This window comes from Acomys minous (assembly GCF_964271855.1).
Source record: "Acomys minous genome assembly, chromosome: 7".
NCBI lineage: Eukaryota > Metazoa > Chordata > Mammalia > Rodentia > Muridae > Acomys > Acomys minous.
Genome location: NC_140488.1, coordinates 114665150 through 114684152, shown reverse-complemented (window position 1 = coordinate 114684152; position 19003 = coordinate 114665150). Strand labels below are relative to the sequence as shown.

The 19003-nt window shown below is 39.5% G+C and overlaps 1 protein-coding gene across 1 annotated transcript in view; it reads left to right on the top strand.

Annotated features, from left to right (window-relative positions):
* Positions 1-19003, top strand: part of LOC311601508 (uncharacterized protein) — a 231228-nt gene that overhangs the window by 24969 nt on the left and 187256 nt on the right. Inside the window, exon 3 of the mRNA XM_084789002.1 lies at positions 2642-2860. Within this exon, the coding sequence (XP_084645128.1) occupies positions 2793-2860 (68 nt within the window). The 5' untranslated portion in view covers positions 2642-2792. The remainder of the gene's footprint in view (positions 1-2641; positions 2861-19003) is intronic.

The following is a 19003-nucleotide window of genomic DNA, read 5'->3' as shown; positions in this document are numbered from 1 at the left end:
TAGGAATGTCTCGAAGTGGAGAAATGAACAGCCAAGACCAAAAAGCCAAATATATATCTCCTCTCAGAGTCAGTACTAGGATGTTGATGTTGATCAGTTGGCAAAGACTATGTCTCTTCTATGGACAAACATCACCTGTTCTCTCACAAGTCTGTTTCCAGCAGAAAAACACTGCACACCCTCACCCACGTTTTTTTCACATCCCACACTTGGGATCAAACCAAAAACATATTTATATCCACTGTAATATACTACTGGTCACATAAAGTGAGGCAAGAAGTCATCTTTATTTTTTTCTGGAACAGTTTCCAAAATATTGCTATTAGCTCTTCATTAAATATCTGATAGAACTGTCTGTTACGCCAGACCCTGGAGACTTTTTTTGGTGAGATTTATATGGTAACTTCCTCTTCCTTAACCCTCATGGGATTATTTACGTGATCTTTTTTAATGTTCTTTTTGTAGTGTTGGCTCTTTTGAGGAACTGATTCATTTCTTCTAACTAGACAAATTTATGAACTGTCTGTAAGGTCAGTGCTAAAATCCCCTATTTAATTCCTGATATTAATAATGTATTTAATCATCATTATTAGTCTTGCTAGAGGCTTATTAGTATTACTGTTCGCTTTTATAAATTAAAATATTTTTGAAACAAGGTCTCACTCCTTAGCCTCTGCTGGCCTGGAACTCCCTATGTAAACTCCACTAGAATGGGATGCTGGAGATTAAGATACGGGCTACCACCCAGGTTCAAAGTTTTTTGTTGTTGTTGTGGTTGTTTTAGTTGGACTTTTATTCTATTGATTTTTGTCCTCATTCTGTTATTCTATACTTTAAATTTCACTTGATTTCTTCTCTGATAAGTGTTTTTCCTTCTCCTTTGTATTTAAGCTTTTTTTTTCTAGAAATGTACACTAAAGTACAAGCTGTTACTTCTTTGTTCTTTTTAAAGGATCTCCTTAACTTGGGTTTTCAGAAAGAAAATAATGAACCTTGGACCACAGTCTTTCGTGTTTTCTCTCCTTTCCATCTATTTTCTCTTGAACCTGAAGAAAGTTTTTTATTTGAGGAAGTGGCTTGTTAATCATATGGTGATTTCCTTCTCTTCAAACCTTAGGTGAGGTATCAAAGTCTCAATGGTCATTGGCTTTAGTTTGAAAACCAGAAACACGAAGCACTATAGATTCCTATAATTACTGTTAGTGTGTATTGTAGATCGTATACATGTGTGAATATATACAAGAAATATGTCAATAAAACAATACCACAGAAATTCAGAAGATATTTGGAAGAGAGTGGATTCTGCTATAGTCACAGCAAACGATAGAAAGAAAGTGAAAACAAGTACAATTGCCTATGTGGTGCAGCTTCAATCTTTGTTTTCTTTCTATCTCTAAACTTTATTTGTTTTGAGTCATTTTTCAATTAAACACTACTTTTACGTTTTGTTTCTTATTCTTTTGTGAATAATAATTTTTTTTCTGTCTGGCTGTCCCAAGATTCATTTCCATTTTCTTTCTTTCTTTTTTTTCAAGAAAGAGTGTAGCATTGATTGTCAGGGATTCACTTCGTAGACCAGGCTGGCCAAACTCCACCTGCCTCTGCCTCCCTAAGTGCTGGGATTACTGGCGTGCGCCACCATGTCCAGCTTCATTTTTATTTTCAACATACAGTAGACACCATTGAAATTTAGTAATCAATTGTGCTACAGTTGTTTCTTCCTATGTCCTTCCATTGACCTTTATTTTCCTCCTGCCCTTCTTCCTACATTTCTGTGTTTCTGTCTGTCTTCTTTCAGTACTGGAAATTGAAAACGGGGCCTTGAATATGCGAGGAGATATTCTCCACTGAACCCTAGCCCTATCCTTCTCATTCAGAAAATTTCCATTTTCTTTATCCTTAGGTATACATCATCTTTTAAAGTGTGGTAGCTGCATGTGCAATATTGGATCTCCTAAAGTACTTTACTTCATGTTATCTGAACAAAATTTAGAGAAATATTTGCATATAACTTTGAATAGATGTTCTAAATTTCAGAAAGTGAGCTGTTTTTCTTAGAAACTACTAAACTTGAAGTTTAATCATGTCAAATTAGTGAAGAAAAATACTGTGATAAAAAGAACTGATAAAAATCAAGTGTACATAAATATATGATTGCAGAAATATAAATATATAAGTGCATCTGGGTATCCATACTCTGATTTTATAACCAAAGTGGAAAGAAAAGAAGACTGATACTAAGCAACAGCATCATTTGTACATTGCTAAAATCTGTAATGGTGCTGACTTCCTTGGGTTTTAAAACCAAAGCCACATTATTTCCTAGAACAGTGTTTGGATATTTAATCTTATATTGTTGGAGTTAAGAAGGACAAGATAATCAATAAAAATTAGATTGCTAAGGGAAGGAGAAGGACAGAGGAAAGAACAGTAAATATACTAATTTGAGAAGTAAAGGTCAAACCATTTGTACTTCAAAATACAAATTTAAATTAAAGCAGTTAATGTGACTACATACATGCTTACAAAACCTGAGGGGAGAAACGATAGATTTGTGCTTAATCACATTGGGCTCAGAGTGTTTGTTTCTGGAAGATAATACTGTTAAAGGAATTCTCATTTAGCTTATTTTTCCCCTAAGAAACAGACAAAGCACCACAAGATGCAAGAGGAAACAACAGGAGACAAATATCGGCACATCTTTGAAGCTGGAAGACAAACACTTTCATCTCCTTAATTTTCTTTCTGACAGCAAGTACTGGGAGAGGAGAGGCCATGAAAAGAATTACCACATGGCCCATGAACAAGGACATTCCTGGGACAAGACAGTGTCCCTTGGCGATGGGCTGCCTCAGCTCAGGTGAATACAGGAGCTGTTCTAAAAAGTCTGTGCACTGAGCTGTTGACCTCCCAACTCCTTTTCAATCTTGGAGATTGGCACAGGAAAGTAGAGCTTCTACCCAAAACGTACTGTGCCAGACAAGCTCTAAATTCCAGGATATTAGCATACAGGAGTTGAAGGAGGTTGCCACCTTGACAGGATGAGGAAGGGAAGATCTTCCTCACAGAGTGGGGAGATTCTCAATCCCCCATCATGCTCACCAGTTAGCATTGGATTTCTTTTTCCATGTCCTTGTCCTACACTGTGACTTGGTACAGTTCAACATGACCAGCAATAACATTTCTAGAGAAACCTCCTGATTGTAAAGCTTCAAAGTACTTCAACAAGCTTGTAGGCTCTTAACAGATCAGTGTCCAGTGAAATGTAGAAGAAAACCAAAAGATTCCAAGTAAAACATTGGCTTTTTATACTCAATCAAGATTTTATTAACAATCGTATATTTATGGACCCTCACAGGTCCCTCATAGATTTATCTAACACCTACCTAACCAATGTTACTGTTTCTCTCTCCAGTCTTGCCTCAAGGATCCTTTTCTTCCTTTCATTTTATACGTTTGACTTTTAGAGATTCTGCATATAAGTGAGATAATATGCTATGTTTATTTCTATGTCTGGCTTATTTCACTTAGCATGCATAATGTCCTCCAGGTTCATGTACATTGTTACAAATGGTACAATTTCTTTTTAAGTAGGTGAATAGTTTCCATCATGTATTTGCCACAATTTCCTTTTATCTTTTAATTTTTTATTAGGCATTTAGTTTGCTTCCATATTTTGGCTGTTGTGAATACCACTGCAATGAAAACTAAACTGCATATACCTCTCTGATGTAGTGATTTTACTTCCCTTGAATACGTGAGACTGGATTATAACACTTTTTCTACCACTAGGTTTGTGATCTCCATGTCATTTCTAATAGTGCCTTTACTAAATACCTTTTCACTAACAGTGTATAATGGTTCCATTTTTTTCCCACATCTTCACAAATATTTATCTTTTATCATTCTTTTTATTCTTTTTTTTTTTTTGAGACAGGCTCTAATTATGTAGTACAGACTGGCCTGGAACTCACAAAACTGCTGCCTCAGCCTTCATATTGCTGGGATTACAGGAATGTGCAGTCATGTCTGGACTATCATTTAAAAAGATTTCTTTCTGGCTGGAGAGAGGGCACTGACTGCTCTTCCAGAGGCCCCTAGTTCAATTCCCAGCGACCACATGGTAGCTCACAACCATCGATGATATGTGTTGATGCCCTCTTCTGGCTTGCAGGTGTACATGCTGGCAGAGTAGTGTATACATAATAAATAAATAAATCTTTAAAAATATTTCTTTCATTATTTGGAATTATAACATAGTTACATCATTTCCTCCTTCTCTTTCTTCCCTTCAAAGCCTCCCATATTTCCTCCTTTTTTCTTTTTCAAATTCATGGCATTATTTTTCATTAATTATTGTTATAGACAACTCATGTATATTCATATATATATTATACATATTTTCCTAAAATCAAAAACAATCTGATTGTGTATGTATATATGGTGTGTGTATGTATATACGTATGATGTTATTTATTTTATAATATGTATAATGCATATCATCAGGATTGACCAATTGTTATTGGATAATTAATTGGTGTACTTATCTCTGGGGAATACTATTTCTTCCTCTCTTAGCAGTCCTTACTTGCCTATTGTTCTTGGTGTAGGGTTGGGGCCTCTTGGACTTTGCCTTGTACACTTTAGCATGTCTATTGATGTCATTCTTTTTTAGCTCACCTTTGAGCAGTCATGTTGGTGAGACTTTATAGGTGTAGCTTCTGGCATTCCTAGGAGACACAATCTCACAGCAAATGCCTTGATCCTCTGGCTCTTAAAAATCATCTTCTTCCTTCTTCCACAATGTTCCCTCAGGTGTGGGGATTGTAATCTAGATATATCCATTGGAACCGGGCTCCACAACTCTGCATTTTGATTGGTTGTGGTTTTCTGTAATGCTCTCTATCTGTTTCAAAGAGAGGTGTGGTGTTTTTAATTTTTTTAAATGATGGGTGAGGACTACACTTATCTGTGCATGTAAGGACACATATTGAGAATGTAGTTAGAGATTAGACTGGTTTAGTAAAATGGTGATTGTGGGTTCTCCTGCAAGATCCATGACTTCACCATCATGGGCTGTTGACTACATTTTTAGTATTGGACATGATTTCCCTTTTTGTTAAGTGGATCTTAAGTCCAATTAGTTACTTCCAGGGCCTGTGTGACACTACTTCACCCTTAGGGTTATCATGCCATGCTGGCCATCCTTGTGGTTCATAGGCATCATATCTGGGTAGAATGGTAGGCTGCTTCCCTCCTTTGGTACCCTGAAATGTTGTCCTCAGGAAACATTCAGGTCACTTTCAGCTCAGGGGTCTCTGGGTCTTGTGTCTGATATGCATAGTGTCTTCAGAAATAAGGAGTTGCCTTATACCTCTGGATATATGTGAGTGAAAACCAAGAGCAATAGCAATAGCAGTAGCCTGTAATGTTTTGGGAATCTCTCGGACAACCCTGATCAACAATTCAAAAGCAGAGCTGTCATGCCTGATGCTGGGAGTTTGCTCAGGTGGGAACTTTTCATTTCAACTATATATCTATATTTATAAACCAATTTTCATGAGCAATAGGTAATTTTAAATAGACAGCAAATATTATGATTCCTTATGAATTTTTCAAACATCCTTAATTATTATTTTACCCTCCTATCTTCTTCCATATTTATCTCCTCCTTATCAGTAGAGACTGCGTTTTCCCATCTCCCTCATCAGTTCACTTTTTCTCTGCTATTTCCTTATTTAATGCTCCTGCAAACCCCTACCCCAGCAATGGCCCCATTTTATTTTCCTGGTTTCTGAATTTACACCAAGATTTACTCACACCTGAAGATTTGGAGGTAGGATTGTCAGAAGAGACAGAACATCCAATGTTTGTCTTTCTTGGTCTTGATTACCTCACTCAATTTGAGTTCTTCTAGTTCCATTCATTTACCTGCAAAATTCATGATTTCTTGTTTTCTTTGCAGCTGAATAGTATTTAATAGTATACATCTACCACAGTTTCATCATCCATTTGTCAGTTGAAGGACATTTAGGTTGTTTTCATTTCCTGGCTAATGAGTGCATATTATAGGACAGCAATAAACGCAGTTGAGCAAGTATCTGAAGAGTAGAACATAAAGTCCTTGGGCATATGCCAAGGGATGATATAGCTGGGTCACATGGTAGATCTGGTTTTAGATTTTTGAGAGTTTTCTATGCTAACTTTCTGAGTGGCTGCACCAGTTTGGAATCTGACTAGTAGTGAATGGGGATTCTTTTTTTCCCCATACCCCAGTGCAATTGTTCTATAACTTGAACATTAACTTCTTTTCAGTTGTAGCATTTTCACAGGCTTTTTCATTCATACTTTTTAAAATTTCTGTTGCCTTTGCAAAGCAGGAGCTTCTTAGTTTGGTATAATCCCACTTGCATACTTTTGCTGTTGGTATCATACATAAAAGTTTATCACTCAGATAATATTCATCGAGACTTTCTCCTAAGGCAGAACACTAGATTTGGATTGTGTAGCAGATAGGATTCATACGGGATCTATATTTCTATCATAGAACCTAAAGAATTAGTGATCGGGTGAGAAAGTGCAGAAGTGAAACAATGACATCAGACAGTTGTGGGTAAGAATCCAAAGTTGTGGCAAGAGCAAGCAGAAGCAGCCAGTCAGTTTTCACTGGGTTGTCTCAGAGTTTCACCTTAAGCCCCAAAGTTGATGCCAGCAATGGGTATGATGGGGTTTTGGTTTGGGGATGGTGGTGAGAGGGCAGTGTCTCCAGACAACTCCCTTCTGAACAGTTTGATACTCTGACCAGTGCTGAGGTTGCTCTCATCTTTAACTGCTGCTATCTACCAGATTAATGGCTTTCTCAGAGATGTAGTAGCTTCTTTGATCAAAGGCACTACGCCTTTGAACAATGATTGCCTTTCTTGTTTTATAGCCTTCCCAGATTTCCAGTTTTCATCCAAACAGTTGTAATACTTCTGATAAAAATTTGAAGACATCATGATCAGCACTTCAAAACAGAAATATACTGTTAATATACTGTGTTAATACCACAGTATCCTAACCAGGAGTCATGAAAATCTAGAGGAGGATACAAAAACCAATCCTCCTGTCTCCACTGAAGGACAACCAAGTAAAATACCAGTGTAAGTAGTAATTGTCTGAACTTAGAGGCTAATAAGCCTGGCGTAAAGTAGCAGTGCTGAAGTGCTCTTCTGAAAGGTTCAGACCCATGCAGCCAATTTGAAGCTTTAATCATGTAGTCTTTCATAAAGAGGTTTTAGAATTAAAATAGCAGTTTGAAATGTCATTGTTGTAGCATACATTTTAAGAGAAGGTTTCATATATCCCAGGCTAGATTGCCACATATCTGAGGATGGCCTTGATCCTCCTGCCTATACCTCTCAAGTGCTGAGATTATAGGTGTTCTTCAGCATCCTGAATTACATGGTGCTGAGGACTGAAGCCAGGACTGTGTACACATATGCAAGCAATCGATCAGCTGAACCGTATCCTCACATCTTCTTTTCCTTCTTTTGATATTTTGTTTAGCTTTCTTTTTATCTTTTTTTGTCAACCATTGTTGTTGTTGCTTTTAATAGAACTTTTACATGGTGGGGAAAAGTTTCTTCTCTTCATCTGGCTAAACTGGAAATAAATCTACTTTTTACTAACTTCTGTTAATTAATTTCATAATACAGAGAAACTAAAGTGGTAGGTAAGGACCTATGTGTCCAGTAACACCACCTCTTGAACTTTAACTGGCTACTGAAGTGTCTGTTTTTAATCTCCTTCACCTCAGGATATATGTGTATATACACATGCAAATGTGTGCATATGCATGTTCATGTATGAGTTTAGGAGTGGTCATGCTATAGTATGCCTATGAGATCAACATTGGATTTCACTCTTCATTTTCCACCTTGCTTAGGACAGGGTCCTTTGTTGGTTATTACTTTGTACACCAGGCCAGCCAAGTGGCCTTCCATGTTTCTGGGAATCCTGCCTCAGCCTCCCATCTCACTGTGAGCGTGCTGGGATTACAGAGGAACTGCCATGTTGGAACTTACGTGTTCTGGGTATCAGAGCTCAGGTCCTCACACTTACGGGACAAGCACTTAACTCACCAAATTATGTTTGTTTTTAAAAAAAAAAAACAAACTCCCTAGCCCGACATTGATTTTGAATAGACGGAACTAAGATTGTACCGACAGTTGTGTGTGATTCCTTAAGCTAGAATATGACAACTATCAGCTCTCCTCAGTGAGTCGCCTCTGGTTTCTTTCTACTTGATTGCTTTTTAGTATTCAGCAGTCCCCCTTCATGGTCTGATCTAAGAAGAAGCTTCCTTCTTCGGGTTCATGTTCTCTAGCACTTATGGATTAATTATGCCTCTTAAGTTCAGTCCACTCTATGAATCTTTTAAAATAATTTTCAGAGGAGACATAAGTCTGTATATTTATTGAATGCCCTGCATAATAGCTTCCAACCTTATGTACCCTAGCCATAAACTGGCTTGGCCACAAATGTAGTGTCCCTAGGTGGTTCCAACATGGTAAGTCCCTTGCCTGCATTTGATGTTTCAGACAAGGGTGTTTCTTTTAACAGAAAGGTCTTTCTCTATTTTGGTTCACTGATTTTTCAATGAATACTTATAACACTGAGTTGATAAGATCTGTCTTCTCCTGGCTGCACCTATGTAGAGAACCTAGGTCCAGTCCATGCCTGGTACTTGGTGCTTCAGTGTCAGCAAGGCCCTCTGTATCCTGGCTAGTTGATTTTATTAGTCTTCTTGTGGAGCTGATGTCACCTCCAGGTCCTTTTCTTCTTCCCCCCACTTTTTCATAAGACTCTCAATGATCTGTCCATTGGTGAGAATGGGGTGGTGAAGTCTCCCACTATTAATTTGGATTGGATGTATGATTTAAACTTTAGTAATATTTCTTTTTCAATGTGGGTGCCCTTGTGTTTGAGGCATATAGATGTTCAGAATTGAGATGTTATCTTGATTGATCCTTCCTTTGATAGGTATGGCATGTCCTTCCTCATCTCTTTCGATTAATTTTGGTTGAAAGTCTATTTTATTAGATACTAGAATGGCTACTCCAGCTTGCTTCTTAGGTCTGTTTGCTTCGAATACCTTTTTCCAACCCTTTACTCTGGGGTATCGTCCATACTTAAGAATCTCTTTTCCATCTTCTACATTCTGTTGGTGATGTTTGTGTCTGTAATTCTTGTTCTCTTCCCTGGTTTTTCCATTTCCAGGATTTCCTCAGATTGTGCTTTCTTTATTGCTTCTATTTCCATTTTTAGGTCTTGAACAGTTTTATTCATCTCCTTCTCTTTTTTATTGTATTTTCTTGCATTTCTTTATGGGATTTATTCCATTACTTCATTTGTTTGAATGTATTTTCCTGTATTTTTTGAGGGACTTATTTTCCTCATTTAAGGCATCTATCATTTTTATTACCTCAACTTTGTGTTTGTTTTCTTGTGCTTCAGATGTGATAATATCTCCAGGGCTTGCTGTGCTGGTTTCTGGTGGTGTCATATGGCCCTGGGTTTTGTTGCTTGTGTTTTTAAGCTGACCTCTAGCCATCTGATTGTCTCTGGTGTTAGCAGGCCTGGTGGAACCTCTGCTGGCCTTATCCCCCTACCTCGCCCATGGGTCTGGCAGATCAGGAGATAGCAGCAGATAGGGCTCTAAGCTGATTGTTGCTCAGACCAGACGCAGGCCTCCTCAGGATGGAGGACAGTCGGGGTTGGGTCCCACAAACAGCTCACCTCTGCTGGCTGGCTGTTGTCTATGTCCTAGGTGGATCAGACAGATGGAGTCTGTAGCTGGGAGAGCTCTAAGCTGAATGTTGCTGGTGTCAGACACAGGCCTCCTCAGGGTGGAGGATGATGGGGGTTGGGTCCCGCAAACAGCTCACTGATGGCTCTGCTATTGCTTGGGATCTTGTTAGGCCTTCTTCCAGACCTGCAAAACCAGAATCTCCTTCCTAAAGAAGTCCACTAGGAATTCATTTACATGTTAGAACTTTAGCATAACTGCCCTAGAGCAGCAGAGGTTGCTTAGAATTCCTTGTGAGACAGATTGAGTTCAGAAAGGGTGAAATATCTCAGAAGGTCAGGTCCTTGAATTTTGCTTTTTTTTTTTTTTCAGGGATCAAATGTGGAGAAGCTGACCTCCATTTCTTCCATTAATTCATTCATAGAGCTATATGAGGAGGGAAGAAGGGGAAAGGGGGAGAGAGGAGGGTAATCAAGAGAAGCCCTAATGGACTTATCACCAGGATCATTATCTGGTGTCTGTATCATGTCAGTCAGAATTGGTAGTGACAGAAAACTGCTCTCTCATTTTCCCCAGATAGAGGACAGGGTCATGGATCTACACTAAGTGTCTTGAGCTTAGTTGACTTTCCTACTGTAAAGAGACTCTGCTCCTTCAAGAAAGCAAACTCTTCATTCTACCTGAATAATATTACCTTTCTGCTTAACTTAAATAATAAGACACCTGAAAGGAAATCGGCACTCTCAAGAGACACTGATGCAATAGGATAGGCACATCGATATAGAAAGTTAAGAGGTGGGTGGGTGTTAAAGTCTGAAGGTCATCAGGCTGAAAAACATTTCCTGGGGAGGCCAATCTTTTGATCTATTTACACATTCAAGTTATAAGGTGTATCCACCCTATAGAGGGCAATCTGCTTTATCCAAAGTACACTGGTTTAAATGTTAATGTAGCTTAAATGTTAACTTCATCCAAAACACCTTCAGAGCGGTTGATCACAAATCTAGGTGTTGTGACTCAGACAAATTGACATTTAAAACTAATCATTGGAATATTTCCTTGCCTACTGCTCTTCTAGGTTCACATCTTATTTTCTCCATGCAATTCTTTTTCAAGTCTGATTTGTTATTTATTAATATGTTCAGTAAATATACAAAATAATAGATTTAATTATGTATATTAACCTAGAATCCACATGAGAGCAAAAGGGTGTTATCTTCCCTCTCTTACTCTCTCCTGTCCACAATCCCCTCTCTTTTAAAATCCCTTCATCTTTCCACATAGTTCCCCTTCTATTTTCATGTCCTAGTATTTCCATTGATCTTTCTGCAAATAACATAAGTTCCTTTCTCTTTATGAATGAATAAAACTCTATTGCTTACATTGTTTTTATTTTTCTGTTTGTGGGCATCTAGGCTGGTTCCATATCTAAACCACTGTGAACAATGAGACAGTAAACATGCATGTGCACCACCATGCCACCCAGACCAACCAACTTTTCCCCTTGCTTGTCCCTTCCCAGCTTTCTCTTGTAATCTAATCAGGATGGCTGATAATGTTACTGTAACAGGTGTTTATTTGAACTGCCCCATTGCTCCGTGCTCTTCTGCTTTCTTCTCCCCCCTCCCTTTTTCTCATCCTCTCTCTTCCTCTCCCTTCTCTTCTTTTTGCTGAAGAAGCTTTTCCATAAGCTCCACATAACCAGCTGCAAGGGAACAAGGTCCGTTGTGCTGTTCCTCTATAGATGTGCACGTAGCTCATCATGTTAAGACCTGCTAGTAAAAAAAACACCTTAGCTTCACTACAGAATGAAGATTTAGCCCTATATCCTAGAAAACAGAAGGAAGGAATGACTGGGGAATGTAGCATTATAGGCAACAAGTCACATTTAGGCTGCTGTTGTGAAAGCACAGAAACATTTGTTTTAAATTTTAATTTAATTAATTTTTTATGATTTAAAAAATTTAAAATAAATTATTCAGATTACATCCCAATTGTTATCCCCTCACTTGTCTCAGATAGAAACATTTCTAGAAACAAACTTTTGCGTTGGTTACCATAGAGGAAGAGAGGTAGGATGTGAAGTGCTGGGCTAGGGAGTTTTGTTTTTGCCTCCCTCTTTCAATCTCTCTCCTAATCTTTTATTTGTGACCATCTCTCTTCCAACTTAGTTCTTCTTTCTTCTTTCTTTCTTCCTCTCTTTCTTTCTCCCTCTTCTTTTTTGGTTTTTCAAGAGAGGGTTTTCTGTATAGCCTTGGCTGTCTTGGACTTGCTTTGTAGACCAGGCTGGACACAGTGATCTGCCTGCCTCTGCCTCCCTAAGTGCTGGGATTAAAGGTGTATGCCACCAAGCCCAGCTCCAATTTAGTCCTTTCTGTAATCTTTTCCGGATCTATACTTTTCCTGTGGTATCCAGCCCCATAAATGCTGTCATGTTAATACAAATAAGAGATTTTCTAAACATAAAGTGTAAATTCTGGTTCAGGAGGCCTGAGACCCAGGTTGGCTTTCAAAAAGAGGAAGAGGAGATGGATCTAAAGAGACAGTCCCTTTAATTCTTTCATTACCTCCCACATTCCCCCTCACCCCAATCTCCCCAGTGCTACCAAGAAATTCTACTTACAGCAAGCAAAACTAAATATTGTATCATTACAACCAGCTCTAGCAGAAGCTCATAAGTGCCCATGCTCCAGTAAGAGAGATACTCACTGGACCCAGCTGACTTTTTCTTCATCAACAGTGAGATAAGAATTAAGCAAACCAACTCTGTCAGATACATGGCTTCACTGTGTCTTATCCAAGTGCTAGTTTTTGACCTTCAGTGTCCTAGAGTTTCTATTGCTGGTATATAAAAAAAACTATGACCAAAAAACACCTTGGGGAGAAAATGCTTTATTTCATTAAACAAGTGTCAGATCCCACTGTATCATCAAAGACATTGAGAGCAGGACTCAAAGCAGGAACCTGGAGGCAGGGCCTGAAATAGAAGTCATTGAGGAATGCTGCTTACCAGCTTGCTCCCTGTGCCTGTTTTCTTATACAACCCAGGCTCAGGTGTGGCCTTTTCAAGTCAACCATTATTCAAGGAAACGCCCCAATAGACTTGCAATCGAGTATAGGCATTTTCTCTTCCTAGATAGGTCTAGGTTTGCGTAAAGTTGACAAAAACCAACCATCACACCCAGTTAACATTGGCATACAAAATCCTCTTTCTGGATCTTAAAATACTCCTGTGGTTTTCTTTCATGGATGCTAAATTAGTTTACTTCTTAAGTGACATGTTATTCTTCACCTGGGAAGTTAGTAGTCTCAATTTTATGTCTTTTAAGCCTCTAAGTTTCCCATAGTACTTACTTTATTCCTTAAACCATATCTTAACTCCCTTCATCGAGTGGGAGCTTGATTTGGGATTTTAATTTTTTTTTATTTCAAAGTGTGTATGAGTGTTTTTTTGCGTGCATGTATGTCTGTTCACCTTGTACATGCCTGGTGCTCTTAGAGGTCAGAAGAGGGCATTGGACTTCCTGGGATTGGAGGTACAGATGGTTGTGAGTTGCCATGTGTGCGCTGGGAATTAAACCTGAGTCCCTCTGTAAGAGTAGCTGTTGCTTTTAACTGCTAAGTCATCTCATCTGTCCAGCCGTAGTCATCATCATTGTGCAAGCATGTGCGCACATGCACACACAGACACACAGACACACATAGACACACACACACACACACACACACACACACACACACACGTGCGCAGGGACAAGCATGCTAGTGCACCTGTGAAGGTTAGAGGAGAACCCGGTGGAGTCATGTGTCAAGTTTTAGCCTTCCTTTTAGCTTAAACTGAGTGTCATATCTAGTCTTTTACCTTCTTTTCTGCTGGAACTGAACTATTTGTGGTCCTCTATGTGGGTCATTCCTGCTATCCTTACACTTAGTGGACAAGTATGATTATGGAGTTGTCTGTGAGGCTTTTTCTTGGTTAATGACTGATGTGGGAAGGGCCCAACGCACTGTGGGATGTGCCACCCTGGGCACACTGAACAAACCCCAAAGAGCAAGCTAGTAGTGTTTCTCCATTGCCTCCAGTGAAATCATCTGTTTCAGGTTCAGGTTCTGATTTCCTTCAGTGGTGGACTGTGCTGTGGAAATGTAAACCAAATAAACCCCTTCTTCCACCAGGTTGTTTTTGGTCAGTGTTTTGTCACAGCAACAGGAAGTAACTAATACAGTATGACTGTGAGGGTACTGCCAGAGAGGCTTAACTGAGATTGTAAGACCCCTCTGAATGTGGGTGGCACCATCCCATGTGCTGCCGTTCCAGGCTGAATAAAAAACGGAGAAATGAACAGAGCATCACCAGCCATTCATCTGCTCCTTGATGATAGATGCAAAGTCAGCAGCCTTTGGACACTCTATTGGCTTACCTTCTCTGCCACGGCTTCACATGATTTGCATGCTCACATTGTGCACCAAAGCAAACTCTTATCCATTAAGTTGCTTTGCCAGGTGTTTGTCACCGCAACAAGAAAGGCAACTAACATATTACAGTTGATTGGGCACAGTCTTAACAACAACATCGCATAGCCCACAGCATTTAGGATGACTTCAGGATGGATTATTTACAAAGAGTTTAACTAATAAAGTTTGGGTGAGATGAAGAACATGTACTGGTGCAGGAGACAACACCCATACATCAGAAGAGATGAGGGGGAGGAGCAGTTGCTGTCTGTGAGGAGAACTTAGAGCAGACCCTTTGGGAGGAAGAGGGGCTTTCTGCAACTGCTTCTGGCTGGGCAGCATTATAGAGAGGAACACACTGGGACAAAGCCTATGCACGCTCACCTTTCTCTTCTGATTTCACTATAATATTCATAAGCTCTGTTGTCCCCTGCCTTCAAGATTACATAGTTTAGCCTGTCAGGGGCAGTGAGTGCCATAAGGAAAAGGGTAGAAAGCGAGGCTGAATCTGAAGGACAAAGGAAAATATCAGCATAGGCATCATTCCCCAACTTTTGTCCCTTGATTTTCCTTTTGTCTTTCTTAGTGGGAGCTCACTAAGCATCTCTCCAACTATGTGGTGTCTCAATAGAAGTGATTGCTTTACTCTGATCCAGTCGTCCAGAGCTCGTCAATGAGCTCAACAGGCCATTGGGCATTCTGGAAATGACTCTTGATTACCTTGTGGCTGCTATATGTCTTTTGGCACGCTGGGATCAATCCAGAATTAAGGCAGGAGCCTAGCCTTGAAAACTTGGTGCTCTTTTCTAGGGCAGCCGCAGGACTTTTTCTACTAGACAGTCTTTTGCTGCCACCTTCTGGCAGCCTGTCACCACAGTCCAGACTCCTTGGTATATTCAATGAAATGGCACCTCCCATGCAGAGGCTGTGGCATGGAGACCTTAGTAGGCAGGATAGAATTGAGCCTTCCTCACAAATAAACAGACAGGTCCAGGTGGCCTGTGTCTCCTGTTAGTAACAAGGCAGAGAAATCCAACATAGACTGCAGAACCCCAATCTGAATATTTGAAATGCTCTAAAAATTGAAATGTTTTGTGTGCTGACAGAGTGCCACAGATGGAAATTTCTACATCTGGCTTCTTAGGAAGGGTTGTGATTAAAAACTCAAGCATGTTAAAATATCATATAAAATTATGAGGGGCTGGGGATGTAGCTCAGTGAGAGAGTAATGCCTGGCAAGTGTAAGGCCCTGTGTACAATTCTTTATACAGCAAAGAAATAACAAACCTTCTGGTTATGTGTATAAGATGGGGATGATTCATAAATAAATATTCTATTCAGATTTGGTTCCCTTCTCTAAGATACCTAATGCATATGCAAATATTAAATAATAAATCAATAACGTTTCTGGTCCTAAGCATTTTAGATATGGAAACTGAAGTGGGAGAATAAAATTCTTTGGGACTTTTTTTTTTTCCGAGACAGGATCTCTCTGTGTAGCCTTGGCTGTCCTAGACTCACTTTGTAGACCAGGCTGGCCTCGAACTTATAGCAATCCACCTGCCTCTGCCTCCAGAGTTCTGGGGTTAAAGGCATGCGCCACCATGCCTGGCTTGGGTCTTTTTTTAAGGTAGAATCTTATTGACAAATTAATTTTAAGTTACCATGAGAAATGATACAAAAGAAAGTTCACATTCCCTTGATAAAATGATGGGTTTTACACTTACGTTTTCATACATATGTTCTATGTTTTGTTCCTGTTCATTCTTCCTCTTCTGCCATCCCTCCTCTTGCTGATCCTCTTCCTTTGAAATGTTCTAGTCTCCTGCTTCCATGTCATGTGGATTCCATTATCTCCTCTCTTATTCCGAAGATCTCATCTCCTCTTCACGGTCGCTTCCCCAACACACACATATCTAAGCTTGGATTCTGTATATGAAAGAAAAGGTGGTGGTTGTCTGAATCTGGCTTGTTGTTGTTGTTGTTGTTCTGTTAACATAATGAGCTTTAGTTTAAGTTGTCATGGTTTTATTTTCTTTATATCTGAACAATTCTCTTTTATGTATACAGGAAAGGCTTGTGGTAAGTAACTCCTCTGCAATGTACAACCCTCCTGCTGTAGCCTTGCATATAGCTGGGATTGTAGGACTGTGCCTTCAGGTTCACGTGCAGTTAGTTCTATAGTGTTTTGTTTGTTTGTTTGTTTGTTTGTTTGTCTCAAAATTACAGTGACCCTCCTGCTACATCCTCCAAAGTTCCGGGATTACTGGTGTGAGCTATCACTGATGACCATTTTTTATTGTTAATTGCCAAACCTGAAACATTGGTTTCATCTTATCACTAGAGTTCCAGTGAAATGCTGAAACACCACCTAGGGCCATCTGTTCATTTTTCCACTGACTCCTCTCTACAACTGCAGAACAAATGGAGCATATTTCTCTGACACATTTGAGTCAAAGGAGAAGAATTGACTTACAGGGTATTTAGTTTATTTTTCTGTATCAAGCCACATACGATGTAAATGCACCAGTTTAACCCTTTGTTTTATATTGCTCTGTTTAATTCAAGACAAGGTCTTTTTTTTTTTTTTAAGATTTATTTATTATCTATACAGTGCTCTGGCTGCAGGTATACCTACAGGCCAGTAGAGGGCACCAGATTTCATGATAGATGGTTGTGAGCCACCATGTAGTTGCTGGGAATTGAACTCAGGACCTCTGGATGAGCAGTCAGTACCCTTAGCCTCTGAGCCATCTCTCCAGCCCATAAGGTTATAATATACTATAATTTAGGTTAGGCTGTACTCAGACTTGGAGCGATCTTTCTACTTCAGCTCCACTGAGCTGTATTCCAGGTGTGAGCCATCATACCCAGGCTTTAAAATCCATTTGAATTATACAGTTCCATGGTATTAAGCACATTCACACTCCGTGCAACCATCACCACCATTTACCTGAACTTGAAAAATTACCATTGCAAGGAGCAATTGCCTACTGTATTTGTCCCCCCAGCCCCTGGTAAACTGTATTCTACTTTCTGTCCTTGAGAATATGCCTGTTTTAGGTATGCTGCATAAATGGACTCTTTTAATCTTTTCCCCTTGTGACCGTGACTAATCTTACAAAGTAGAATAGCCCTGTGACTCATCCATGTGTCTGAATTCCATTCTTTCTTTGTGGCTGTGTGACATTCTAACATGAATAAAAGTGTGAAGAAAAATAGACAAATTCAAAAAATATTACACTTATGTAAACAGTGCATACACTGTGTGTGTGTGTGTGTGTGTGTGTGTGTGCGCGCGCGCGCGTGCGCGTGCAAGCTCACGCATGCATGCGCGCACATGCACACCTGGGTGCCATGATTGTGGAGGCCTAATAATGATGTTGGGAATCATCCCTGGTCACTCTTCTTCTTGTTTTTCAGTTGCAGACAGTTCAAATCCCTTTGTCTACTTCCCAGTCATGTTCCCTTACTTTTCTTCCCCAAACAACCTCTGCCTTGAAGTTGGTGTGGTCCCTTCCATTTTGTGTAAAATGTTTGGTTGTCTAAAAGACAGTAATCTTTTCTATTTTAATATTCATGTAAATAATATACCACAAAGTGCTCGTTTTAAGTTTGCACTTTTTAATTCTGCTGTTTTCACGATTGTCCCCCGTTGAAACATGTACTTCTATTTCATTAAGGTCTGGTTTTGCTTTTAAATGCACTCACCTTTTTTTTTTTTTTTTTTTTGGTTTTTCGTGCACTCACATGAAGTAGCTGCCATTCTATCAGTGCTAAATGTTTGATATGTCGCCAACTTCATTTTGCTAGTGGAGGTGATGCTGTTATGCCCTTTTGTACCTAGGACATGTATTATCCTTTGTATCCTTGTAACACCTCTTCAATGGAGACCTTTCCTGAGGGCTAGCATACACAGAGCTTCAGGCCACACAGAATTTTCACACTGGCTAGATAGATTTGGCTGCTATATTTCTTCCAATAGAACAGAATAGCCCTCCCATTTCCAGACAGCAGTGTTAAAGAGTTCCCTTTTTGCCACATTCTTGTCACCAATTATCATCAGCTACCTTTTTAGCACTTGGCAATCTATTGAGGAAAAAAAATACCCGTTTTTATTTATTTGAAGATATTTTGGGGGGTATGGGGATAGCATTTTTCATGTTTATCAGTCATTTGGGGTTGTTTTTTCTATAAAAAGTTCGACTGAATTTTTTTCTTTTCTTTTCTTTCTTTTTTTTAGAACTCGAAGGGGTTCTAAAACACAGCAGATCAGCAGGAGCTTGTGACAGGTGTAATCTACTCCTTCCGCAGACACCAGGTGTCAGCACTGTACCATAATCATACCTTTCTGCTGCTCCTGAAACTTGTTTTCCATAGGATTCAAGATGGTGGGTCTTAATCACAAAGAGAACATAACCAGCTTTCTTCAGGTAGGGCTTAGGCCACCACCCCAAATAGGACTTCAGGGGATCAGCATATGCTTTGCCAAGATAAACTCTTCTGACACTGGGCTATTCTGAGACACTGCAGACAGGAAGGGCCTCAGGAAAGCTTTCGGTTTTTGAAAGAAATTTACATCAGTAAAAGAAATCTACATAGTAAAATTCCCCGTGCAACTCTTATTACCCGAGAGGCATCTCTATAACCCTGAGAGACATCTGTATAGCAAAAGAACTTATTCAGCACACTCTTCTCTCAGCTTCCCCACAGCCTGTGGTTCTTTTAGGACCTCCATGTTCCTATTCTTTTCGGTAG